The 27632-nt window shown below is 53.6% G+C and overlaps 1 protein-coding gene across 1 annotated transcript in view; it reads left to right on the top strand.

Annotated features, from left to right (window-relative positions):
• The window catches only part of LOC135260308 (protein scribble homolog), a 96139-nt gene that overhangs the window by 25867 nt on the left and 42640 nt on the right, over window positions 1–27632 (top strand). Inside the window, exons 2-16 of the mRNA XM_064345552.1 lie at window positions 8998–9115; window positions 10324–10402; window positions 12772–12861; window positions 13255–13311; window positions 14249–14312; window positions 17366–17440; window positions 17667–17811; window positions 18578–18696; window positions 19650–19849; window positions 20164–20330; window positions 20808–20935; window positions 21533–21655; window positions 22271–22453; window positions 22737–23135; window positions 25041–25103. Of these exons, the coding sequence (XP_064201622.1) occupies window positions 8998–9115; window positions 10324–10402; window positions 12772–12861; window positions 13255–13311; window positions 14249–14312; window positions 17366–17440; window positions 17667–17811; window positions 18578–18696; window positions 19650–19849; window positions 20164–20330; window positions 20808–20935; window positions 21533–21655; window positions 22271–22453; window positions 22737–23135; window positions 25041–25103 (2010 nt within the window). The remainder of the gene's footprint in view (window positions 1–8997; window positions 9116–10323; window positions 10403–12771; window positions 12862–13254; window positions 13312–14248; window positions 14313–17365; window positions 17441–17666; window positions 17812–18577; window positions 18697–19649; window positions 19850–20163; window positions 20331–20807; window positions 20936–21532; window positions 21656–22270; window positions 22454–22736; window positions 23136–25040; window positions 25104–27632) is intronic.

The following is a 27632-nucleotide window of genomic DNA, read 5'->3' as shown; positions in this document are numbered from 1 at the left end:
GCAGTAGTCGGGTTGATTTGACTGGTGCTGGATCGGTGTTTGTTGGCTCTACAAATTAAGATTCTTCCGAGATAAATTTGCACTGTTTTTTTTTTCTGGGTGCTTTCGCAGATGTTTTTATGCTTGTTGTAGAAGGACCGTGGTCCTTAATTTGCATTCTGGGGCCTAATGCGAAACTAACCATTTCCTAGAGCCCTCTTACTCAAATCACGACACTCGAAGGTCGAGAACAGCTGGTTTTCTACCCTCCCTTGACCCGGGAGTCGGGTGCGAAGGCACCCTGGCTAATCAGTAGCAGTCATTGTTCAGTTAATTACCTGGGAGGAAAGGAATTTGGATTCAACCGGATTTGGATTCGAGGGCCTGATCTGAGTTCTCATGTTCTAGAAAAACTATACAGCGGGGGGCCGTGCCATATATCGACAATCCTGTATTTCAGTTAACGTTGTCACCACACATCATGAGTATTGCATCATATCTGAAGTAGACATTACAGGTATTTAGCAAACGCTCTCGTCCAGAGCGACTTGCTCAACAGCGGGTAGAGAGGCTTATGTCTTGAGAAAAGGAGACGATGTGTTTCGGGTGACATCACTGCCCCGCTGCCTCTGCAGCCCAGTCAGGGTTCCGTGCCGGAGAATGTACCGCAAATTAAAAAAAGAATGAAACGGCCCCCTTTCTGTGCCCCAAAAACAGACGGGCCATCACCGAAAGTGCATTTCCCCCAGGACCCCCCCCCCCCCCCCCATCCCTTCAGCCTCTCCTGTGGGACCCCTCTCTCTCTCTCCGCGGTTTGGGGCTGCGGTTGGGGGGGGGGGGGGGGAGGGGGGTGGGTAGAAGAGGTGTGCGTGCTCGTGAGTTGACATGGCTCGGATTCCACGGGTGGGACGGAGAGAGAGAGCGATGGGGGGAGGAAAAAGAGGAGAGGAGCCGGTCCCATCCCCCTCTCCCTTTGTCCTGCAGTGAGCTGCCGTCGGCTCCATTGTTGTGCTGGCGGAGCAGGAAGTGGAGGGTTAGGATGCCAAAGGTGGGCAGTACAGGACAGGTAGTCACTATGCAAATCCGCTGTTCAGATGTAAATGCATAGTGCACACTATCCTTTCTCTCTCTCTCTCTCTCATTCTGCCTTGCTCTTTCTCTGTCTCTCTCTCGTTCTTTCTCTCTCTCCCTCCCTCTGTCTGTCTCTCTCGCTCTCTCGTTCTCTCTCTCTCCCTCCCTCTGTCTCTCTCTCTCTCTCTCTCTCTCTCGCCTAGCGCGTGTGTGACAGTGTTCCACAGCCCGGCAGCTCAGGAGATGTGGATAGACGGAGCTCTCTGATTAATACTGCATGTTGCTGATGGCGGTCGGTGGTTGGATTACAGCAGTGTGCGCTGTGTCCTGAGTGAGGCTGGTGGCACTGAGCTGGCTGCGGAGCTGCAGGGTGCCGTACGCACTGAAGTCGCTGCCGTCCAGTTCATGCTTTTTTTTGGTCTCGCAGCTCGACCGTGAACGCACAAGTGTGCAGCGTTTCTCCGTGCTCCCAAGTGCTGCCCACGCACAGACGCTGTCGGTACACGCGATCAGTACACGGACGCTGTCTGTAAACACGCGGCGCACGCACACAGACGCCGTAGCGGTTGAACGAGGAGCGCGGTCGCTACGTCCGGTTTTGTGCCGCGACGCCGCTGCGGCGTTTCCCCCTCCCAGCGGTTGTGCTGTGTGCGCCGAAGCAGGGTGCATTCTGGGTAATGGCTTTATTGCAGGGCGGCCGGGAGGTAAACTGAATCACTTGACTGGAACACTGAGCTCTCTGTCTTTCTCCCGGAGACCACCTTGGCCCGCCACACCCCAGTGCCCCTCCACCCCCACCACCTCTCCTCCGTGTCTTCTGTCACTTTCTCCCACTGCTCTCTTTCACAGCCTGAAAACTTGCTTTCTCAATGAACCCTATTGACGAACAGGTTTTTTTGGAATGCTTTTTTTATTTATGTCAAGTCAGTGTTCTAGAACTCCAATGCTTTCAATTACCAGATGAATGAATGAGTGAGAGAACTGATGGAAGACACAGAGGAGAGGTGGTGGGGGGGGGGGGTGGGGGGGTGGAGGGGCACTGGGGTGTGGCGGGCTAAGGTGGTCTCTGGGAGAAAGACAGAGAGTTCAGTGTTCCAGTTAAGTGATTCAGTAACGGAATATTCTTTTGGCCCTGGAAGACTAACACTAATGAGCAGACCCCTTAGCCGCTTTCTCTCTCTCCGTGAGCCTCTTCTGGTTGAGCCAATCGGGAGCCTTAAAAACTGAGAGAAACCTCCTAATCCCTCCCAGTGCTGACAGATGGCCTATGCAGCCTGGCCAGGTGACCCTGTGCCACCGGCGACATTTTAGATCTTCTTTTTTTAATGCTCCCAGTTTGATTAAATGAAGGACAGAACGACCGGCATGTTACCGGTGCACAATGAAATAAGAGGCGCACATTTCACCCTAATAAGACCCGATGGCCTTTCACAAAAAAAAAAAACAAAAAAAAAAACGGGCAACTTTTTTGAGGAAAAAGATAATTAATCTGGTGATCTTCATTCATTTAGTATTCACTTTTGAGAACAGTGGGAAGACGTATTTAGAAGCTTTCTACAATGATGTGTCGATTACTTTTTTTTCACGAGAATGAAGTAGCCGAAGGGGACATTATTATTGTGGAATATTTTCCTTTTCTCTTTTTGTAGAAAGAATTTTCTGTCAGTTTGATCAGTGTACGTCAACCCCAATGGGCAGTTAGTTTCTCTTAAGACGATCTCCATTCATTTTGAATTGCTCAAGATTTTAGAAATCTACGGTGTTATCACCAGTCAATTTTTTTAAATAATTAATGGGCTGATATTTTAATGGCAGGCTTAATTCTGCTCAGAACATTGGTTGATAGTTGATAAATAACTAAATAGCCATTTTGTGCCTGTAACTGCTTGGATTGGTGATCATAGGAGTCTCCACAAAAAAAAAAGATGTTTACCTTTTAAACAACTGCAGATCTTTTAATTGCTTGTGTGTTCGAGGTCCTCGTGTTATAATATCTGCAACACAAAGAGTGTGAAATGAGTTCCCCTTAACAGTGAGCTTGGAGAAATGAATGCAAGATGGCACGATTATGGACTATGAAAACTCTTTGTTGCAGAGAGTGACTTGACAGGAGGATTAGCTGACTTGGACACTTAAAACCAGAGCTGGGGGAGGTGGGGGGGGGTGCCTGTTTTTCTCATTAACACCCTCATTACGTCCCCAGCTGTCGCAAGGGAACACTCCCCCCCCCCCCCCAATCCTTCTGGTTTCCAGCCCCCCTTCCCCCTGCCACCATGCCAATTATTCCCCTAACAAGTCCCACGATGAGCAGGGGGGGTGGAGGGTTGGGGAGGCGATGTCACACCTCCCTGTTAATGCTCCGTGAGGACATTGTGAGGGTGGGGGCGTGGGGAGTGGGTGGGGCAGCAAGGCCTCGTTTCACTTGGGTTTTTTTCCCAGAACGTTCTCGAGGGCTCTGGCAGGACCGAGCCTGGCCTTTCTGCCACGGCCCGGAAATAACCTTTTCAAACTTGGGGGGAGAGGGAGGGAGGGAGAGGGGGGGGGGCCCAAAACGCAAATGGCGACCCTGTGAGGGAAGGGGCGTGCGTCAGCCCCCCCCCCCCGCCAGCACGCGCTGGAGGATGAGCGGGCCTGCGCTTCTGCCCGAGGGAGATATGAGCTCTCAGAGAGAACCCGCGAAAAACAAACATGGCTCCTCCTGTGCCTCGTGTATCGCGGCCATATCCGGTCTCTAACAGCTGTGCACACTGCTCCGGGCCTGCTGTCAATCAAAGCTCTGCAGCGCAGTCATTGGTCCTGATGGAAATGAGCACAGCTCAGGTGAACAAAACGATACTGTTACACTGATAAGCCCTCTGCTCTTATATATACACTACACTTGGTAAATGGTAAATGGACTGCATTTATATAGCGCTTTTATCCAAAGCGCTTTACAATTGATGCCTCTCATTCACCAGAGCAGTTAGGGGTTAGGTGTCTTGCTCAGGGACACTTCGACACGCCCAGAGTGGGGATCGAACCGGCAACCCTCTGACTGCCAGACATCCGCTCTTACCTCCTTAGCTATGTCGCCCCACTTATAAGCCACTCTTATATATAAGCCACGCCCTCTGCCCTTTTATATATACTGTTACACTTATAAGCCACACCCTTCACTCTTATGTATAAGCCACGCCCTCTGGCCTTTTATATATACTGTTACATTTATAAGCCACACCCTTCACTCTTATGTATAAGCCACGCCCTCTGCCCTTTTATATATACTGTTACACTTATAAGCCACGCCCTCTGCCCTTTTATATATACTGTTACACTTATAAGCCACGCCCTCTGCCCTTTTATATATACTGTTACACTTATAAGCCACACCCTTCACTCTTATGTATAAGCCACGCCCTCTGCCCTTTTATATATACTGTTACATTTATAAACAATGCCCTCCACTGTTATATATAAGCCACACCCTCTGCCCTTTTATATATACTCTCTTGCACTGATAAGCCACGCCCTCCTGAAACAGGCTGCGTGGGCCTGGAGCCTGTCTCCGGTGCATGGCTGTGGGAACAGCGAAGGTGCGCTGCCCCAACGTGCCGCTGCACGCGCTGCCTGTTCCCGCCCCCGCCCCAGAAACTGACCAATCTAGTGTGGGCGGCGGGCCATGACTGGCAGATCACATGACACATGCGAATATTTTTTTTTTTTTTTTTTTTTGTCCTGTCACTGAAGTGCCTCATGAAGGGTAGACCTCTATCTGCGGATGAGGAGCCGTCTAATCAGAGGTAGTTTCTCCTCGCCACTGTTGCCGTAGGCTTCGCTCCCGTGGGGGTTTTAGGCCAGAGTTGTCTGCGAAGCGTATTGTGACAGTTGCTGTGAAATGCGCGATACAAATAAAATTTGATTGGTTGATTGAGGTAGCCGTAGATCCGGCTGCCTGCCTGCCTGTGTCTCCTGTCTGTCCGTGTCCGTCGGGCTGGGCCAGGGTAACTGCAGCGTGTTTACACCCCAAGCGGGAGGGTGCCCCTTCCGAGCCGTGGGCAGCGGTTGGCATGGTCACGGGCGCGGGCGCACTGCTCTCCCGTTTCCTGTGCGCCCTCCAGCCCCCCGAATGGTGCCCATTGGTCCCCCCGTGGGGGGGAGGGCGGCGTTCGGGCGGATTGATTAAAATGGCGCACGGGGAAAAGCAGGATCACGTTTATTGTGGGGCCTTGTTAGGGTTGCTCTCAAGCCCCCGCAAACATAACGAAGCCAAAACCAAGGTTTCCCAAAAATAACCAATAACTTTATTTAACTACACTTAAGTGATACCAAAATAGCTGCAAAACAAGCTAAAAGATAAAATCAAGACCCGGCCGTGGTCGAGAGGTGAGGAGAAAAAGCCCCCATCTTTTGAGAAGCCGACTCCAGGCTTCTTAAAAGGTCACCGCCACAGGTGCTCTCAATTACCTGTAACAAGACAAACGCGCGTGTCCGAACGGCCAGCGCCCCCACCTGAGGCGGAGGGACGTAACAGGCCCGGTGTCTAAAAGAGCGCAGTGACCCCCTGACTGCCTCTCTGTTTCACATCATGTCTTATTTTAACATTGATTTCCGTTTATGCAGTGCATTCAAATAATGTGTATATATATATATATATATATACACACACTATATACACTTTATGCGACTGTGCCCAGGCTATATTGGTCTTGCGGTAACGTGAGCGCCGTGGGTAAGATGCTAGAACTGCTTGGCTGTTCCACAGCGCTGATGCTGAGCGCGGACGCTCTTTTACTGCAACGCCCTGCTTCACACTCATACAGATTCACGCCTGGGAGCTGCCCAGTGCAGCCACAATCCTCTATTGTTGGCCACTGAGCAGCTCCACTGGAGGGAGAGGAGATTTTTTTTTTTTTTTTTTGTGCGTGCATGTAGGTGTGTGTGCTTGCATGCACGTGTGTGTGCGTGTGTGCATGTGTCTTGCCCCAACACTGCACTAAACACCCTGGTCTCCTGGGTGAATATTAATCGGGGAGTTCACCCTGTACCTGAGGTGTGTGCGTGCCAGTGTGCCGGTGTGCTTGTGTGCCCACGTGCATTTTTTCCCAAAGAGTTTTATGCTCTTGAGTTGAAAAGTTCAGGAGCACATTAATGCATTCCGATTAGTAGATGTGATCCTAAATTATTACTCCAGTTAGCACACGTGACATTTTCAGAAGGAAGTGCTCCTAAAATGGGAGCACAGTAGAGCCCTGTAGGGTTTGTGTTTTTAGAGGAAGTTGGTTTGGGATCAGAATCACTTTCACTGAAGGACTGAAGTATATCCGGCAGTAGTAAATGGGAACCTTTGTGATGGTTAATCTTTGTCCCCGTGGAGGGTGATTATGTTACCCCTGAGCGAGTCGCCTGCCCTGGCCTGTCTCCCCCCCTGGAGCATGCTCAGAAGGAAGGATGAGGGGGAGAGAGGAACGGTATAAAGCTTGGTTAAGCGGCCTCAGCCGGAGAGGAAGGAGGCTGAGCCGGGGCTTCTGTGGTTCGGGCCTCGCTCCGTCTCCTGTCATTACTGATCCTCGCGCATCTAATTTGTGTGATTTACTGAGTGGTTGTGATGGAAGAAGGGCTTAAACACATTTCTGAATTGAATTGGATTGGGATGAGCGCTTGGTTGTGTGTGTGTGTGTGTGTGTGTGTGTGTGTGAGAGAGAGGGTGTGTGTGAGAGAGAGAGAGGAGAGGGAGATGGGCCCTCTGGTGTGTGTGTGCGTGTGTGTGCGTGTGTGTGAGAGAGAGAGAGGGAGAGGGAGATGGGCCCTCTGGTGCGTGTGTGCGTGTGTGTGTGTGCGTGTATGTGCGTGTATGTGCGTGTGTGTGCGTGTGTGTGCGTGTGTGTGTGTGTGTGTGTGAGAGAGAGAGAGAGAGAGAGATGGGCCCTCTGGTGTGTGTGTTTGTGTGTGTGTGTAAGAGAGAGAAAGAGAGTGTGAGAGAGAGAGGAGATGAACACTCTGTGCTGTTAGCCTTTCTTATTCTCCTCAGGATTAGGCAGCTCCAGTGGTATAGCCACTGTTCACCCAGTAGCCCATTCACCATCTAACCAAGCTCTCAGCACAGCATCACATGACCACAGCGTCACATGACCTCTCCCGGGCAAGCGTTCCGGGGCCCTGTTTCTAATGTTGGCGGCGGCTCCCTGGAAACGCCGGGGTTTCCCTGCACCGGTCCTCATAAATCTCCCAGAATCCTCCCCTCCCCCTGCCCGCTTGACGTTTCTCCAGGGCTTCCTGGCTCTCTGACAGCTTTTGGCTCTGGTGTCCCAGCTGGGCGGGTGTGGACGGAGGGGGGGCTCGCTGACGCCCGACACCTTTCACCTGCTCCAATGCGAAGCCCCCTCCCAGCTGCCCGGGCATGACTCCCCCCCCCTGTGGTCTGCCAGCCTGGTCATACCGGTGCCATCTGCAAACGCTCACCCAGTTGTACCCGCCATAGACTAACGGTGCCCTGTCGCCATCTACAAACGTTTGCCCAGTATAACTCGCCCTAGACTAACTGTGCCCTGTCGCTGTTGAGTTTAGATGGATGGCATTCGGTGCAGTTCACTGTGCTACAGCTAGGGGTATATAAACCTCAGGCTTCCCCGCGATAGGATAAAATGTTGTACCTTGAGGCGACAGTTCCATATTTGGCGATATCACGAAAACGGCACTAGCGCGAGTGATGATGAGGTCGAGTCGGAAACGTTAACGGTGATGTTGGCGGTATTGCTAGCGAGCGAAACGCCGTACGATTATCGACATTTAAATAAATGCTTTGCTATGGTTTCATGACGATGCAGATCAATTGTTACGTGTCGTATCGATTGGATCGGGGTCGTTGCCCTTTGCCCCAATGCGTTGTTCCAGATCCATACATTGTTCCACCAGTACAGCTTTGACTCTTACCGTCTTTCTCCAGCAATGCACACTCTATTCGTTCTGCACATAATGTACTTCCTGTCATCATTTTGGGGGGTTTTTGTGCCAGTTTTTCTAAAAAGCTGGAACTGCCGGGAACAGCGCTGTTTGAGAGCAGGGGCCCAAGGCCTGTGCCAGCAGGACTTCCAAAATCCTTTATAGCGAGGGGGAATAAAGCAAATAATTAAGGGGCTTCTCAATAAGAGTGACATCTGATGAACAACCCAGACTGGATTTTTCCCCTCAAAGGCTCTCAAAATGTCAACTTGAATTTTATTTGGCTTATTTAAGCAACGTCCTTCGAGATTCTTGAGTTTGGTCCAGCACTGGGAGTCCCAGTCTTTGGGGTTTTTTTTGGGGGGGGGGGGGGTTTGAAGAGCTTCTTACGTCCGTTAGCAGGGCTGTTCTGTCCTTTGTGCACTGTATTCAGGGGATTTCGTGTGTGTTGTGGGATTAAAGCAGAATTGGAAAAGTCTGAGTGCTCTCGACGGAAATTAATTGTGAAAGAATCTATTGAATGCACCGTTTGAGCTCCTCCTGTGGGAATCTAGGGCTTCTGACCAGGGCTTCTGACCAGGGCTTCTGACCAGGGCTTCTGACCAGGGCCTCTGACCAGGGCCTCTCTGACCAGGGCCTCTCTGACCAGGGCTTTTGACCAGGGCTTCTGACCAGGCCCTACCAGAGCGCTTCTGACCAGGGCTTCTGACCAGGGCCTCTAACCAGGGCCTCTGACCAGGGCTTCTGACCAAGGCCTCTGACCAGCCCTGTCTGAAGCACCCCAGGAGGTTCTGTGCATTTTCAGCTCCCGACTGCAGATCCAGAATTTGCGTACCCTCGGTCTCAACCTTAATCCCACTCCCAAACATCGTGTGAAGACGGATTCCGTTTGACTGTTCTCTATGATTTTGACTATTTGTTAACCGATCGAGTGTTAGTTTACTTGGTCCTAATCTGTGTTTTAGCCGTCGTATGACGAAGCTCAGTAGGCTAACGGCTTTCTCTCTCTCTCTCTCTCTCTCTTCCCAGCCTTTCTTCCGGCTGCTGAACCTGCGTAAGCTGGGCCTGAGCGACAATGAGATCCAGAAGCTTCCTCCCGAGGTGGCCAACTTCATGCAGCTGGTGGAGCTGGACATCTCCCGGAACGGTGAGATTCACACACACACGCAAACGCTACATACACATATTCACACACACGCACATGCACGCGTACGCACGTACACACACACACACACACACACACACTTTTGTACTCAACCTGTGAAGTAGATTAAGTTGTCTAGCCAGTGATATCCCATGGTGTAAATAAGCCCAGGAGTTGGTGGGTAATGTAGTCTTGAAACCTCTGCTGTGCTGCTCATTCTCCTAGTCCAGCTCAGAATCCCAAACCTACGCTTACTACCACCACAGCAGCCTGTGAATCATTCCGGGCTACTTTTGCCAAAAAACATCACTTTTTTTATCTGCACGGTAAATCAGTGGAGCGTTCCAGCCTGTCCACAGGCGCTCTGTCGAGTGAGGGGCCGGGAACGATGTCCAGACTCCGCAGCTGGCTCCCGTACAGCAGGGTCTGCAGCCTTGGCTTTCGGGAAACCTCACGTCACCTCAGCTCTCGTAGTTCCAGACGCGGAGACCCTTTCGGTTGAGGAAAACCTGAGGAATTAGTGATTACTGGGGACTTGGCCTCATGTGAAGATTCGCCTTGTCATGTCAACGTCCCCATGCAGCAGACTGCAGGAATTCAGTTGCCATTCATCAGAACATTGGGGCAGGGTTCCACAATACCTGCTTTAGAACATTAGAGCAGGGTTCAACAGTGCCTATGTTAGAACATTAGAGTTGGGTTCACAATACCTGCGTTAGAACATTAGAGTTGGGTTCACAATACCTGCGTTATAACATTAGAGAATGGGGTCTAGGTTACTGGTTTCAGTTAAATTTCAAATCACCTTGGATGGCAGGCTGTCCCTGAATTAAGGGAAAAGTCACACAAACTGCGTGGTTTATGGTTGTACCCTGAACCAAGTTTCATATGTAATGGGTTATGAGGATGTTTTACGTGCAGGTGGGTGGAGGTACAAGTGTGTTATTTGGGTGTGGCTGGACTTCTTGAGCTGGGAGTTCTGTGTGCCGGCTCATTCTATGGAAGAACCTGAGCCTCCGGGCTGGTCCCAATTGCTCCCCCCCCCCATCCCATTTGGCCATCTGGTACCTATTAAACCCAAACCTGAAAATGTATGCTGTTTTTAAAATGACTAATTCCCTTTCTCTCTCTCTCTCTCTCTCTGTCTGGGCTGAAACTGCTGACTGCGCCCCCACCCCCCCACCCCCCCATCATCACCGTCCTTCGTGCAGACATTCCTGAGATCCCCGAGAGCATCAAGTTCTGCAAGGCGCTGGAAATCGCGGACTTCAGCGGAAACCCCCTCTCCAGGTCAGCCGGTGGTTCAGACCACCTTTATCCGGGTGTCACGCGAATGAGGAGCGGCCTGTACTATGTCAGCATTGGGAGGGTGGGTGGGTGATTAGTCTTAGAACACTGCAGGGGAGCTATTGTGGCCCCGGAATGCCATATGTAGCTATAGGAGGCTACTCGAGCGTACGCTAACGAGCGTTGAATGGCCCGCGGCTGTAAACCCACTAAGGAAATAAACATGTTTTGCGGTGGTGGTGCTGGTGGTGAGTCACTGGTGCATCTGCACCTTTCTCTGTGATCAGATCAAACGCCGCACGAATACAGGCAACTTCAAAAAAACAAAAAAAAAAAAAGCGAAATCGCTTGGCTTGCAGAAAACCCAAGCCGATCTGGTCCGAGCCCACGTACTGAAGGCCCGCGAGAGAATTCCTTCGGACGGATTTTTGGAAACCTGACTCCTGTTGGCCGTTTCTGGGAGGAGGACAGAGGAAGAGAGCACTGTGGTGCTGGTGGTCTCTAAATTAAGAGGTTCATCAGTCAGCTGGGGTCAGGGTGCACCATCTGTTTTGTACGTTTCCCTTAAAGTAGTTCGGTGTGTTTTACAGCCACCTCTGTGTGCTTAACCCCCCTAGCCTTTCACCAAAGAGCTTAACAAGTGATGTCTCTGCTCTTTAGCGGACGGAGATGTTTGCTCAAGGGGAGTTGGCCTCCCAGGCCGTCTTTGATCAGAGGACTCGTATTTGTGAAAGCATCTCAGGGCGGGAGTGCTGCTCCAGGGTCAGTTTAGTCTTGTACCTTGTGATGCACAGGGCTAGGACATGGACGGGGAAAGCTGATCTGAGTTGACCCTTAAGTGCCGTTCTACAGCTGTTTGTCTCTGCCGTCAACCCTTTGAAGAGCTGGTTTTTTTTGTTTTTTTTTTTTGGAATTTTTTCGTTTCCCAGTCAGTGTTCTGGAACTCCGGTGCTGTCGAATACCAGGAGTGGCTGTGACATCAGCATTAGAATGTCCGGTCACGAACGTTCTGATCACGCGTTTGTGACCCTCACACCTTAAAGGGTTAAGCTGCCGTCGGCTACTTGAGCTACCTTCATCCCCCGTGCACACACTCAAGTGTACTTTCCCCCAGGCCGGCAAATACGTTTGGCATAAACACATAAGAATCACAAGGTTTTTATTTGATAATATTACCGAGGCAAATACGCACAACGCACCCCCCCTCCCCCCTCCCCTCCTCCCAAGTGTTTCTCGGTGTATTCGATTCACATTAATCTGGGCAAATATTTACTAATATTTACGGCCTTTTGACCGCCCGCGGGCTCTTTCTGTAAGAGCTTGCGTGCTGGCTTACTCGGGTATATTTCAAAAACAGGAAATGCTTGCATTCCGAGCCTTCGCAGTTCCCGTAAATATTTGTGGCGCCGCGGCGCCGCGTCGAATTCGTAGCCCCTCGCGGACGAACGCGCCCGTGGTGTCGATGCCGGAACTGCTGCGCTAGCCCTTTTATCATGGCCCTCCTGTTCAAAATCGGGGGACGGGGGGGGGGAAATTGACTTTGAAATGTAATAATGACCTGTTTAGGGTGGGATGGTGATTGTGCCAGGTTTACTGTGCTGCTTTTCACACGCGCAGGGCGACATCGGTGTCGAAAGGGCCCTTTCAGCACGCATGCCCGAGGGCGCCGAGCAATTTAGAGCTTAGCTTTTCTGGGGCTGGGCTGAGCGAAGTCCTATTCAGCCCGAGCGCTGAGATCCTGAGCTCGTTTACAGGTTTTTGAGAGAGGCGCGGGCGAGAAAGGGAGGAGAGGGAGTTTCTCTGTCTCTTATGTGAGGTTGTGTAAGAGCCTCATCACACCACCAACACCACCACCTCTGGAGCGTGTTGGGATGCAACGCTGTTAAGTGTCCTTCTTGAGCCTGATTTATAGTTTGTCGCTCCACCCTTTTCGACGCGTGTCACATGACAAAAGTGATTTGTTTTCAACTGAACAAAGTGTTGCATGACGAAGTGTTTTTTTTTTGTTTTTGTTAAGTGTCGCGCTCCTCTAGAACCCTTCCCACAGGCCTTTGCCAAAGTATAAATGGAAACCGTCGTCTGGCACTTTAGTTTTTGTCACATGACACTTGCCAAAAGAGTATAAATCTTTAAACTGGCAGGTAGAATTGCTGGTTCTTGTGTAAGTAAGGCTCTTGCATTGGATCTGTACGAACTGCACAGGGAATGTGTGCGTGAAGGATTTCTGTTTGACTGTAACTCTCTCTCTCCCTCCTTCTGCCTTCCTCTCCCTCCTCTCCCTCCCCATCCCTGTCTTCTCTTTCTCCCTCTCCCTCCCTCCCTCTCTCTCTCCCTCTTTCTCCTGCTCTCCCTTTCTCCCTCTGTCTCTCCAGATTGCCTGATGGTTTCACACAGCTCAGAGCTCTGGCCCACTTGTCTCTGAATGAGGTATCTCTGCAGTCATTGCCGAACGACATTGGCAAGTAAGTGCAACCTACAGTACCACCATGCGAACAAACAGGCACAAGCATAGGCACATGCTTAACAGCTCCTCAGTCACAGAATACTATTTGCAGTTTTCCTGTAAATCTTGTCTGTTGAGTGTTCTAGAACTCCATTGCTTTCAATTACCAGTAGTGATTGTTACATCAGCAATGGAATGTTGTAAACCTTCTAACTGCACATGTGATCTCACACCTTAAAGGGTTAATGGAAGATACTGGTGCTGGAGCGCGCAGTTGTGTCTCAGCCTGTGAAATGGCTGCCACCATGTTGTTGCATCGTCTGTTTTGGTAAAATCAGCAAACTTTCTTCAGTGGCTGATTGAGTTGTAAAATGTGTCCTGTCCAACCCCCCCCCCCCCCCCCTCCCCGTAGCTTGGCCAACCTGGTGACCCTGGAGCTTCGGGACAACCTGCTGAAATCGCTGCCCACGTAAGTGCACCCCTGACAGGGGGGATCGAACCCGTACACCCCCCTCCACTCAACCCTGGGAACAGCGATCGAAAAATAAAAAAAAGTTTTTGGTCACGTTTGTCTTGCTTCCCATATTCTGTTATATTCTGTGCTGGATTTCCTGATGTGAAGTCATAAACATAGTTTGACATCATAAAGCGACAGCAGGTGTGCGGTTAGCTGCAGTCTGTAGTGCTGTGTGGGTCAGGTACGAGTGTCAGAGCTTGCTGTGGTGTTTTTCGGTGTGATGGCACCGGGGGGGGCGGGGTCTTAAGTCAGTATTTAGCGCCTAATTGGGTTATGTAGCGGCCGCTAAGCCCCCCCCTGGCAGCTGCGCCGCGACCGCCAGAAACCCCGCCCACCCGTGGGGGACAGATGGCGGGAACGCGGTCTCTGCATTCGTTACGGCCTGCACTGCCTTATTCGGCTGGTCTGAGAGCGCGTATGAAATGTCACGTGCAGGGTCTGTGTGGCTGTCATCAGCCATCAGTGTGCAATTATATGAACTCTACTCTCTGTCTCTTCTTCCCCCTCTCTCTCTTCTCTCTCTCTCTCCATCCATCCATCCCTCCCCCATCTCTCTCCCTACCTATCCCTCTCTCTCCATCCCTCCCTCCCTCTCCCTCTCTCTCCCTCTCTCTCTCCCTCCATCCATCCATCCCTCCCCCATCTCTCGCCCTCCCTCCCTCCCTCTCCCTACCTATCCCTCTCTCTCCATCCCTCCCTCCCTCTCCCTCTCTCTCCCTCCCTCCCTCCCTCCCTCTCTCTCCCTCCCTCTCCCTCCCTCTCTCTCTCTCTCTCTCTGCATCCCTTCCTCCCTCTCTCTCCCTCTCCCTCCCTCTCTCCCTCTCACCCTCTCTCCTTCCCTCTCTCCCTCCCTCCCTCTCTCCCCCTCTCTCTCTCCATCTGGCCGCAGGTCCCTGTCGTTCCTGGTCAAGCTGGAGCAGTTGGACCTGGGCAATAATGAATTGGAGGTTCTGGTAAGAGCGGCTCTCTCACAGCGCTAGTCCCGCCACACGGCTCGGTGCGGCCCCGCTCCCCTCTCCCCGCTCTGACTGAGCCTGCAGCGGTAACGAAGTGAGACCCGCCCGGTTACCGCACGCAGCTCTGTTACCGCCGGTGCGGTCTGTGAGGGCTGGTTTGCGAGCGCAGAGTTAGCCTCGTCCTCCTGAAGGGGCAAAGATGGTCTCCGCTAAGCGTTAGCGCCGGTCTCCTGAAGCCCAGAACGTTCCCTCTGCGCTACTGTCATCTGTCCCAGTCTTTTTACGTGTTTGTAAACGATGTGAATGTGCGGCATTGGATGTGTAGGCCTAAGATGTGTAGCGCTAGCATGTGTAGTGTTGGATGTGTAGCGCTGAATGTGTAGTGTTGGATGTGTAGCGCTGCCTCTGGAACAGTAACAGAAGGATCAGCGACGCCCCTGCCCCGCCCCAACCCGTCCTGCCGGTTCTAATGCATACCTGGCGCTTGGCAGGGATTCAAACCAACAGCAAACCTGGGAAGCGAGGCTTACGATCCCGGAACTGAGGCAGCCAATGAGAGGTTCCTGGAGGGGTGGAACCCGGTGTTGACTCAGTGTTCAGAGTCGGTGCAGGATTTAGTGTTGAGCAATGGAATGGAGTATTAATGACAGCAGGAACAGGTGGGGGCGGTGCTGTCTCCCAGAATCCTTTGCTTTGACCGCTAATCAAAGGTCTTATAACTGTGAAATCCTCGTCATGTTTGAAGAAGGAAGGAATTTGAACATGCTTTGCCTGAGGTCCTCCTCAGTGGGTATACCCCCCTGCACCCCCCTCCCCCCCCCCTGCTCACAGGGGTGTAAAACCAAAAATTGTGGGTTTTGGCTTCAAGGGGGTTGGAGCAGAGATCAAACGGAGCTGTCACAGGAAGCTGCAGGTTTGAATCCTGCCGTGCCACATGCTCTCTTGCCAGAGCCCCCACCTGAAGGGGAGTCAGGGACAGAGTGGGGCGGGGCAAGTTTGTTTAGGACAGAGTGGGGTGTGTTTGGGACAGAGCGGGGCTGGGCAAGTTTAGGACAGAGTGGGGCGTGTCTGGGACACAGCGGGGCGGGGCAAGTTTAGGACAGAGTGGGGCGTGTTTGGGACAGAGCGGGGCGGGGCAAGTTTAGGACAGAGTGGGGCGTGTTTGGGACAGAGCGGGGCGGGGCAAGTTTAGGACAGAGTGGGGCGTGTCTGGGACACAGCGGGGCGGGGCGTGTTTGGGACAGAGACGGGCGGGCCGTGTTTGGGACAGAGCGGGGCGGGGGCCAGTTTGGGACAGAGCGGGGTGGGGCGTGTTTGGGACAGAGTGGGGCAGGGCAAGTTTGAGACAGAGCGGGGCGGGGCAAGTTTGGGACAGAGCGGGGCGGGGCAAGTTTGGGACAGAGCGGGGCGGGGCAAGTTTGGGACAGAGCGGGGCGGGGGCCAGTTTGGGACAGAGACGGGCGTGGCGTGTTTGGGACAGAGCGGGGCGGGGGCCAGTTTGGGACAGAGACGGGCGTGGCGTGTTTGGGACAGAGCGGGGCGGGGGCCAGTTTGGGACAGAGACGGGCGTGGCGTGTTTGGGACAGAGCGGGGCGGGGGCCAGTTTGGGACAGAGACAGGCGTGGCATGTTTGGGACAGAGCGGGGCGGGGCAAGTTTGGGACAGAGACGGGCGGGGTGTGTTTGGGACAGAGTGGGGCGGGGGCCAGTTTGGGACAGAGATGGGCGGGGCGTGTTTGGGACAGAGCGGGGCGGGGCCAGTTTGGGACAGAGTGGGGCGGGTCCCACACAGGGGTGCCTGATTAAACACACCCCCCCCCCGGCGGAGTGATTCTGGAGCCCCTCCCCTTTTTTTTTTAGCGCAGTCTGCAGGATGCGTGCGTGGAGCGGTACAGTCGGTATAAACCCCCTTCCCCGCGGGGGGTTTTATGTGTCCGGGGCTGCTGGAGTGCTTTCATGCGGCCGCGTTCAATAAAGATTTCATTACCGCGATTAGTGGAGCAGGCCGCCGAGGCCTCTGGGGGCTCTCAGGGCTGCGGGCCAGGCGGTATCGCAAACGCATCTCGCCGCTATCGGCTAACGCGCGTATCTCCTCCGCTCACCTCCCATCTGCCGTCCAACATTCACGCTCGTTCCGTTCTTCTGGAAGCGGTCGATAGGTATTTGAAAGCAAACCCTGTGCGTAGTTGTGCTCGGTTGGCTGCCTCAGGTCAAAGCCCGGGCCCTTATATTCCCATGACCACCTTGTGGGGGTGGGGAGGGGGGGCAGTTAGGGCCTTTTTTTTTTGGTTTCCTGCATTTAGTCATCAAAGCTGTTGATTTTTGCTTGAATTGAGACGGATATAGCAGATACAGCAGATATAGGGTATGCTCTCTGCTTTGAAGAGCAGGTTTTTTGGAATGTTTTTTTTTTTTCCGGAGTTCTAGAACTCCACTGCTTTCAGTTGCCGGTAGCGATCGTTACATCAGCAGTAGAATGTAACAGTAGAACATTGTCATCGCGTGTTTGTGACCTCACACCTGAAAGGGTTAAAGCCACTGCCCGCCCGCTGTCCTGTAGGCCTGAGCGTGTGCGTGTGAAAGAGCACTTCCTGTGACGTCAAGCAGAACCGAGCGGAATTTACCGCGCGTCAGCCCGTCTTGTGTCAGATGAGGTTACAAAACAACAGCGCTCTTCGATTGCACCTGCTTTCTCTCTCTTCCTTTTCTCTCTCTCTCTAAATTCGACTGTTTTAGTTTCAGTTTGAAGGTGCTCTATTGGACGTTGTCACCAAAAAGCAAAATGATTTATGTGTAACGGCTGTCGAACTCCAGCGCTGGAGGGCTGCAGTGTCTGCAGGTGTTTGTGGTTTCCTTTCAATTAGCAGCCAATTAAGGCTTTGAAAACAAGGCGTGTGGACTCCTTAGCCAATCATTGACTTAAATGAGCCACTTATGCTGGAAGACCCTCCAGGCCTGGAGTTTGACACCCCAGGCCTGGAGGGTGTAACAGAAGAGGGTGCAGTGCACTGATGGAGAGTTGTTCTCTCTCGCTCCTCTCTCCCCCTGCAGCCGGACACCATGGGGGCTCTCCCCAACCTGAGGGAGCTGTGGCTGGACCGAAACAACCTCTCCTCCCTGCCCCCGGTCAGTATGGGACGGCCCTCGCATGCTAACGGCGGCTGAGCACCAGGTTCAGCGCCGAGGGGTTTGGATCAGTGTGGGATCTCTCCGAGGGGGGATGGGGGAGTGGGGGAGTGTTTATGTGGGGTGGGGATGTGTGAAACGGTGGGGTTTTTATTGCTGTTTAATGACTGTTGCGTGTGCTGTTGCGTGTGTGTGTGTGTGTCCGCATGCGTGCGTGTGTGTGCAGGAGCTGGGGAACCTGCGCAAGCTGGTGTGTTTGGACGTGTCGAAGAATCGTCTGGAGAAGCTGCCTGCTGAGATCAGCGGCCTGCTGGCCCTGACTGACCTGCTGCTCTCCCACAACCAGCTGGAGCTGCTCCCCGACAGCATCGGTGAGAGTGCAGTATACACACACTATACACACACTCACACACTGTACACTGTACACACATGCGCACACACACGCACTATACACACACACGCACACACACTCACTATACACTACACACACGCACACACACACTATACACACACTCACACTATGCATACACACACTATACACATGCACTCACACTTACGCTACACACATGAACACACACTATACCCACACACACGCACTGTATGCACACTGTACACACACTCACACTATATGCACACAGACATAGGGAATCGGCTCAGTTTCTGCCAGAGTGCCCTGCTGGCTCAAAAGGAAAGGGAGAGAGAGACAGAAAGACAGTGGGATTCCTCCCTCACACTCACAGCGCGCACGCTGGCGGGCTGACGGCAGACAGGTGACTGCCTCCGCGCCGGACCTCCAAGGAATCCCCTGACCTTTAGGGCTGGGTCAGGCTCCGCAGGCGCGGAGGCGGGGCAGTTAATTTAGCTGCCTGTCACTCGCCGGACAGCTGTGTTAGCAGCTGTGCTAAAGGACGCTAGCCCCACCGGAGAGCCGGTCAATGTGGTTTTTTTTTTATGGAAAAACATTGACACCCCCTACTGGACAAACGCAGTTATTGCAGACGGGGTACAGAAGTCGCAAAAAAAAAAAAAAAAGATGAAGGTTGAGGCCAAGGACTCGGGTCCGAGCCGGGTCCGGTTTGGGGCCGTCGGATCGGCGCTGACGGCGTGTGTGTGTGTGTGTGTGTGTCGCCTCCGCAGGTTCCCTGAAGCAGCTGTCCATCCTGAAGGTGGACCAGAACCGGCTCACCCACCTGACGGACTCCGTGGGCGAGTGCGAGAACCTGACGGAGCTGATACTCACGGAGAACCTGCTGCAGGTAGAACCCCACCACCACCCCCCCCTCCACCTCTCAGACAGCCTGCCCATCTTTTTCTGTGCCTCTGAGCTCTTATTAATAATAAGAACCTTTAGATTTGTGGTTCGAGGCCCTAGTAGGTCAGTGGTGTTGTAGGGCGTCTGCATTGGGTTGCTCCTGGTGCCAAGTGTAAAATATTTTTTCAGATACAATTAAAAAAAAAAAAAATGAAGACAGGTATGCAGGTCTTTATCCCTCCATAATAACAGGGATGATGTGGTGTGGTGTGCGCTCCACGGCTGGGCGTTCCGCCTGATTGCTCAATGCAGAAGGAATGCCTGCTGTGTGTGCTCAAGGACAAACTGAGCTTAGGGTCCTGCTCACAGTCCTGCTCACAGTCCTGCTCAGAGTGCTTCTCAAAGCGAGGGACAGTCGATGTTTTTATAGGAGAATTTCCCTCCCAACCTCATCACAGCGTCACGCTGGGTTAAAGTGTGCAGCCTGAGGCACAGTGTTCGCACCGCTCAGCTGTGACCCCTCCTCCTCCTTCCTGTGCTTTCTGCTCCTCCCCCATTCACTCTTCCCTCACTGCCACTCTAACTCCTCCCACTTCTGACCCCTCCCCCTCGGACCCCTCCCACTGCTGACTCCTTCCCCTATGACCCCTCCCACTTCTGACCCCTCCCCCTCTCACTCCTGCCTCTCTAACTCCTCCCACTTTTGACTCCTCACCTCTAACCCCTCCCACTTCTGACTCCTCCCCCTCTGATCCCTCCCTCTCTCACTCCTACCCCACTGACTCCTCCCTCTCTCACTCCTCCCCCTCTGTCTCCTCCCCCTCTTACTCCTCCCTCTCTTACTCCACCCGCTCTGTCTCCTCCCTCTCTTACTCCACCCGCTCTGTCTCCTCCCTCTCTCCCTCCTCCCCACTGACTCCTCCCTCCCCCTCCTCCCTCTTCTCTCCTGCGCTCCAGAGTCTTCCTCGCTCCATGGGGAAGCTGAAGAGGCTGAGCAACCTGAACGCTGACCGCAACCGCCTGTACGGCGTCCCGGCGGAGCTGGGCGGCTGCGTGGGCATGAGCGTGCTGTCTCTGCGCGACAACCGGCTGGCCAGGCTGCCCGCCCAGCTGGGCGACGCCACCGGGCTGCACGTGCTGGACGTGGCGGGCAACAAGTGAGCGCCGACCTCCCTCTGCCCGCGGGGTGCCGGGCTGCGCCAGACTGCGTGCCCCGCAGGGTCCTGCAGATAAGACACTGTGAACTGACCGCTGGGAGTCTGGGAAATGTAGTTCAGCAGAGGGGACCGGTTTTTAAACGCAGAATGTGAAATCTTGTTTTTGATAGACAGTCTTTTGCTGGGCTCGCCCCTCTCTTGCCCCCCTCATCCCTTTCTCTTTCTCCGGTCTCATGCCCCTCTCTCCCCTCTCTCCCTCTCTGCCCCTCTCTCTTGCCCCCCCTCTCTCTTGCCCCGCCTCTCTCTTGCCCCAGGCTCCAGAACCTCCCGTTCTCTCTGACGAACCTGAACCTGAAGGCGCTGTGGCTGGCGGAGAACCAGTCCCAGCCCATGCTCAAGTTCCAGACGGAGGACGACGCCCAGACGGGCGACAAGGTGCTGACCTGCTACCTGCTGCCCCAGCAGCCCTCCTCCAGCCTCGGTGAGAGACCCTCCTACCCCCACGCTCTCTCTCTCTCTCTCCCCCTCTCCCTCTCTTTCTCTCTCTCCCCCTTTCTTTCCCAACCTACCTACCTGCTCTGCTGCCCAGCCCCTCCTCAGCCTCTGAGACCCCTCCCCCTCCTCTTCTCTGCTCTCTCTCCCTCGCTCTTCTCTCTCTCTCTCTCTTCTGCCTTCCTGCCTGTCTAGCTCTCTTTCTCTCTCTCTGTCTCTCTTCCTCTCTCCCCTCCTTTCTTGCTCTCTCCCTCGCTCTTGCTCTCTCCCTCTCTCTCTGTCTTCCTGTCTCTCCCTCTCTCTCTCTCTCTCCTACCCTCTCTCCCTCTCTCTTCTCTCTCTCTCCTCTCTCTCTCTCTCTCTCTCCCTCCTCTCCTCTCTCTCCCTCCCTCCCCCCCCTCCTCTGTAGAAGCAGTACCTGCGCTGTCTCTCCTGCAGTGTTAAGCAGTGTCCCTGTGTATCACAGAGAACCTTCTGGAGAACAGTCTGGACGACGGGCCGACGGACGGCAACCTGAACCGCGTGCCCGTCATCCACTTCCAGGACGGCGTCAAGGACGACGAGGACGACGACGAGGCGGCCGAGGAGCGCAGGGTGAGTGGGGCTGCCTGAAGGGGTGGGGCCGGGGTAATGACATAGGGATAAGAGAGGCACCATCCTGCTACTTCCTGGCTATTTACCCATGGGGAGCTGGGAAATGTAGGCCGAAAGCATCAAACCGTTTCCATCAGCATAGTTGGCAACGTACTCTGTGATTGATGTCCCAAGTTTTCTGTCTGTGCTGTGCTGCTCAGTATAACAGTGTAACAGGGCTGTGCTGCTCAGTGTAACAGCGATGTGCTATTCAGTGTAACATTTTAACGACACTGTTATGGTCAGTGTAACATTGTAATGGTGCTGTGTCTCATGTCTATGCTGCTCGGTGTAACAGCGCTGGGTCTGGGGCCTCTGCTGCTCGGTGTAACAGCGCTGGGTCTGGGGCCTGTGCTGCTCAGTGTAACAGTGCTGGGTCTCGAGCCTGTGCTGCTCAGTGTAACCGCGCTGGGTCTGGGGCCTGTGCTGCTCAGTGTAACAGCGCTGGGTCTGGGGCCTGTGCTGCTCAGTGTAACTGCGCTGGGTCTCGGGCCTGTGTTGCTCAGCGTAAGGCCGTTGGGTCTGGGGCCTGTGCTGAATAACTCTGTGCTCCTGTAGCAGGGTTTGCTGCGCCGGGCGACGCCCCACCCCAGCGAACTGAAAGTGATGAAGAAGGTGATGGAGGAGAAGAGGAACGAGTACACACCCCGCGCTGATGAAGAGCACCGCCTCGACAATGAGGTACGAACACTCACACACACACACACACACATACACACACACACACACACACACACACACACACACACACACACACACACACAACACCCCACCACACACACCCCACCACACACACACACACACACACACAACACACACCACACACACACACACACACACACACACACACACACACACACACACACACACACACACACATACACACACTATACACACACACACACACACTACCACACACACACACACACACACACACACACACACACTAACACACACACACGCACACACACACACATATACACAGACACACACGGACACACCATACACCACACACACACCACACACACACACACACACACACACACAGACACACAACACACACACTCTCACACACACATCAACACACACACACACAACACAGACACACAACACACACACACAACACACACACACACACACAGATACACACACACCCACACACACACATGCACACACACACACACACAGCCACAGACACACACACACACACACACAAACACGCACTCTGTCTCTTTCTCTCTCACTCATGCACCACTATAATCTTGTCGGAGTGACATCACTGCTGTGTGCTTCTAGGACAAGCGCCTAAGCAGTCTATCAAATCAGAGCAACGAATCGCACGCCTCGAACAGCACCGCCTCCGCTGGGTCCCACGAGGAGAGGCGGGACCTCATAACCACATGGGCGGAGCCGGCCAATGGGCAGAACCACGCCGGGGATGGGGAGGAGCTAGACGAGATGGAAGTGGAATACATAGAGGTGAGCATTCCCTGCTTTACACAAACAAAACTTGTCCAGTGGTGGGTGATCTTGTGTTGTTGTATCTGTAAATTCATTTACAATTAAGAAACATACTTCTCTTTAGACATATGTCAACACAAACTGATAACAATAATCTTATAATATATTTTAAAGATGAATAAAGGTGTTATACTAGAGCAAAAAGGTTTAGAAATGCTCATTTTTTGTCTCTCGCTCCGATTGAACTGTTTCCCTTGTCTCCCTCTCCCCTCTCCCTCCCCCTCTCCCCCCCCCCCCGCAGCCCACGGTGCACTTTGCAGAGGAGCCCATCATCCGCCGGCGTGCGGAAAACGGGGGGGGGGAGGAGGAGGACGGCGAGGGCAGCGACGAAGATCGGCCGCCGGCGTGCCCGCCCGAGAAGCAGCGGCTGTTCCGCAAGGACACGCCCCACTACAAGAAGCACTTCAAGATCAGCAAGCTGCCCAAGCCCGAGGCGGTGGCCGCCCTGCTGCAGGGCTTCACCCCCGAGGCCCAGCCCCCGCCCCGCCCCCCCGCCGAGGAGGAGGAGCAGGAGGAGGAGGAGGAGGAGGAAGAGGAGGAGGAGGAGGAGGAAGGCCCACAGCGCCCCAGGAGGGAGGAGACCCATCTGGAGGACAGCGCCCTGGCCGACCGCCTCAACGCCTCCCTGCAGCCTTTGAAGGTAGGGTGGGGGCGGGGCCGGTGGGCAGGGCCAAGCTGATGGGTGAGGGCGGTGCTGGTGGGTGGGGCTGGGCTGGTGGGCGGGGCCAGGCTGGTGGTTGGGCCCAGGCTGGTGGGTGGGACCGAGGCTGGTGGGCGGGGTAGGGCAGGGCAGGTGGGTGTGGCCTGGCTTGTGGGCGGGCCCAGGCTGATGGGCGGAGCCAGGCTGGTGGGCGGGCCCAGTCTGGTGGGCGGGGCTGAGTTGCACAATAGTTGCATTGACCTTTTGGAAGTCGGGTTCTGTCCCTCGACAGGTCTCCCCGTGCTCCCGCAGGGTTGACCTCTACACAGCCCTTTCGCGCAGCTCCTAGAGGAGCTCGTGACGAGGTCCCACTCGTGCAGGCTTACCCAGCCTGCCCTTTGATCTGGGCTGCCTTTTGCATTGACCTTTACAGAGCCTCAAACAGAGCATCACACGCAGGAGGGCGGGCTTGCCCTCGCCCCCGCGACGTCCCGTCCTGATAAAAGCACAGAGCTCTTTCATACGACTGTACTCTTTTTTTTAAACGGGTTTTAATTTTTTAAAAAGACTGTTCCGAATGATGTCATTTTATTCACACTGCCCAGCGCTGTTCTTGTGTTGCTAAGCGGGTCCCCTCCCCAGATTGAGTACGCTGTAACAGAGTTAGACCCAAGCGCATCGTTTGTTTGGGGGGGGGGGCGGATGTGTGTGAGCGTGTGTAGTAATAGCTATGTCACTGGGAGAGTGGTGTGCGTGTGTGTGTGTGTGTGTGTGTGTGCGTGCCCTCCTGATAGTGCAGTGAGTGCAAGACAAGTGGAAGTAGTACTGTTACTGCAAACATCACTACAAAATCCAGTGGAACTGCCTGCCGAACAGCCAGAACCCAAGGTGCGAACAGTCCCTCAGAGTATAGATACTTAAAGTATTCTCAGAGTATGGAACACTCCCTCAGAGTACTGATACTTACAGTGTTCTCTGTGTACCGACCTGAGCTAAGTCGTCTGGTTGGAGGGGACTGTGCCAGTGTAGCCAGCACTCTTCCTCCTTTGCTTCCTCTTCCTCCTCTTCCTCATGAGTTCCTCTACACCTGGGCTGTCTGTGTGAGGCTTGTGTCTCGGTCCTTTTGAGCGTGTGTGGTGTGTGTGTGTTGTGTGTGTGTGAGCGTGTGTGTGTGTGTGTGTGTGTGTGTGTGTGTGTGTGCGGGGGGAGTAGGGGAGCTCTATTAGGGTGAGTTTGCTGCTGCTCCTGCCTCCTGCTCTGTCACGACCACAACGGCCAGGGAATGAAGCCAGGAGGCTTCAGCACCTCCCAGCCTGTGTGGTCGTCACAGAGCCCACTGCTGTTCAAGCGCGCGTGTGTGTGTGTGTGTGTGTGTAAGAAAGAGGAGATATGTTCTTAAGCACTGTACAGTGTGTGTGTGTGCGTGAGATGGTGTTGGGCAGTGATGGTGTGGTGTTGGGCAGTGTGTGTGTGTGTATTAGAGAGATGTGTTCTGGAGCTCTGTGTGTGCGATGGTGTTGGGCTGTGTGTGTGTGTGTGTGTGTGTGTGTGTGTGTTAGAGAGAGATGTGTTCTGGAGCTCTGTGTGTGAGATGGTGTTGGGCAGTGTGTGTGTGTGTGTGTGTGTTAGAGAGAGATGTGTTCTGGAGCTCTGTGTGTGAGATGGTGTTGGGCAGTGTGTGTGTGTGTGTATTAGAGAGATGTGTTCTGGAGCTCTGTGTGTGAAATGGTGTGGGTGGTGTGTGTGTGTGTGTGTGTGTGTGTGTATTAGAGAGATGTGTTCTGGAGCTCTGTGTGTGAGATGGTGTTGGGCAGTGTGTGGGTGTGGTGTTGGGCAGTGTGGGTGTGTGACAGTCACTTGGGCCTCACTAATCCGCATGCTTCTCGCTGGTTCCTGTCCTAACAGGGGGTGTCATTTGATCAAGTCAATAATCTGCTGATTGAGCCTGCTCGTATTGAGGCGGAAGAGGTCTGTATCTTCTCTCTTTCTCCACCCATCCCTCTCTCCGTTCTTTCTCCTCCGTGTTGCACTCCTTCACCCTCCTGCACTCACCGACCAGAACACCCACCCACCGAAAATCAAAATCAAATCCACCACTAACCTGAGCAAAATGACAGAAGAGCCAATCAGAGCACATCGTCTTGGGGCAGCCAATGGGGTGGCACCTGTCCTCTGTCCTGGGGGCTGGGGGGAACAGGGGCAGTTCCAGGAGACATGATTATTTGGGGATTTACAGTTGCCATCTTGGTTGTGCACTATTCCATCATTCTCAGATTGGTGCTATTTCCTGCTGATATATTAGCAAGCACAAATTTGGATTTTGAAAACTTGTTCAAAAAAACTTTTGAAAAAAACATTTGAAATTCAGTTTTAAATATATGAGCACTTGTAGTGCACACAGAGCAGCCCGTTGGGACTGGCAGTTGAGTTTTAGGAGGAAGGAATGTTGTCTCCAAAACACTGCGAGAGTCTCCTGCCCCCTCCCCCCCCCAGGTGTTGCTTTGCTTTGGCTCCTCCTTCCTCCCCTCTCTCTCCTCCCCTCCGTTTCTCCTCTTTTCTCTCGCCTCCTCTCTCTCTCCTTCCCTCCGTTTCTCCTCCTTTCTCTCTCTCTCCTCCCTCACCTCTCGTCTCCTCTCCACTCTTTCTGAGGCTTTCTGCTCCTGCACACTTGCACCCTTATGCTCTCTGCACACTTGCACCCTTATGCTCTCTGCACACTTGCAGAGCGAACCTCGCCCTGCAGCAGGCGTCGGGCGTGTCCCGCGGGCGACTCGCGAGGAATGCAGGGGGGGGTTACACACACGTGTGTGTGCGGTCTCCCGGGCGACGAGCCGTGTGTGTGTGTGCGCGAGGGGGAGAATACGTGGCATTCCACTTCCGCACAACTTTTTAAAAATGCCACACATTGATCTGTGAGCACCAGGGATTGTTACTGAGATCTATCTCTGCGTGGCGACTGTGCGTATCTCTGCTCATTTAGTTTGGCCCTGGGAAATTCTGCTGTTGACAGTTCTGTCGTGTGTAAGATTGATCCGAGCCCGTCTCTGAACTGTTCAATAATCTGAAAGCATTCTTAAGCACCACACACCACCGCTGCTTCATAGCCGCCTGTAGGAGTCTGTGTGTTGTGGTGAGCTGCATTTCGGCTGGTGCGTTATTAGCGTCGCTATGCGGAAAGACAGGACCGGGTAGCAGGTGCCTCAGTTTTTAGGCCAAAGCTTGTGGAGAAAGAGTTTCTGGAAGGCCCCGATGCTTCCAGTGGGGCCACGTCCGCACGGATCAGCGTGCTGTAACAGAACGCAGTCTGAAACGGACACAGTTCAGGCTCAGTGAACATCCTGGTCTTGAGCGTGTGACACTTAAACCGTAAATTTACACGCCAGCCCATGGGCGGCGAGAAACGAGAAGTTTAAAAGGAAGCGCGGTAGGCCGCAAGTCCGTCCGGCCTGGTGACGAGACTTTGTGTGGCAAGAGAAAGCTGTGATGTCACTTCCTAGTGATGCTTGGGCGTCGGCCTAAGACTACGGCTTAATGAGGGCTTAAATGGTTTAGACGGCCCTGTCTCTCTCCCTGTCTCATCTCCTCGCATAGATTTCTCTGGTTTGCTCTCTCAGGACTTCACGCGTGCAACACTGAGCCCAAACACATTCTTCAGCTCTCTCTCTCTCTCTCTCTGAACCCCCCCCCCTACCCCACCCCATTCTGCATGCCCCCCCCCCCCAATGATAACTCCTCAATCAGACAAGGCACTGGCAGAAGTGGGAAATCCAGGTTCAGCAGTTAAAGTCCTCCCCCAGTATTTTTGTTCCAGTCTCCAGGTTTTGCTAATTAGCGTGACTCTTCAGCCAGGAGGTGGAACTAATCAGTGAAATCAGCTGGGCTGAGCTCATGGGTGGAAGAGAAACATGGCGGGACTTTTACTTTCTGACCCTTGGGCTTCCCACCTCTGCGGTGTAGTGATTGTTCTGTTCACCCTCTGCCGTTCTCTTGTGTGTGCTACAGCCCTTGAAATACATTTAATTCCTCTCTGTCTGTGTGTGTGTGTGTGTGTGTGTGTGTGTGTGTGTGTGTGTGTGTGTGGACGCATGTTTATGTTACTCTCGCCTTCGGACGCCAGCATGCCCTTGTCGACGCCTCCCGTCTCTTTAAGAGTCTCCTCCCACCCTACGCTAACGCCCGACATGGCCGCCGTTGAGGTGTGAGCCGCTGTCTTGACGTGCGGTTCAATCCGGCTTTTTCGATTCGTCGGTACAGCTTCTTCCCCGTTCCGTTTGTCGTTGCGTCTGCATTGAACCGAGCGCGGAGAGCATGCCGGGCCCCTCCCCTTTTCCCTGTGCGTCCTGTCGACTAACACTCGTGCCTGCGGGGAGGTGTGTTCGCTCGCATCCTGTAAGCCAATCACCAGAAACCACCGCCCCCCAGCATGCGCCTGGCATAAGGGCCACATTGCGAGAACATTTTGTGATCCTCCCCATAATTTTAACGAATAATGAAAAT

The sequence above is a fragment of the Anguilla rostrata genome, chromosome 8, assembly GCF_018555375.3.
Source record: "Anguilla rostrata isolate EN2019 chromosome 8, ASM1855537v3, whole genome shotgun sequence".
NCBI lineage: Eukaryota > Metazoa > Chordata > Actinopteri > Anguilliformes > Anguillidae > Anguilla > Anguilla rostrata.
This window is presented reverse-complemented; position numbering and strand designations above follow the sequence as displayed.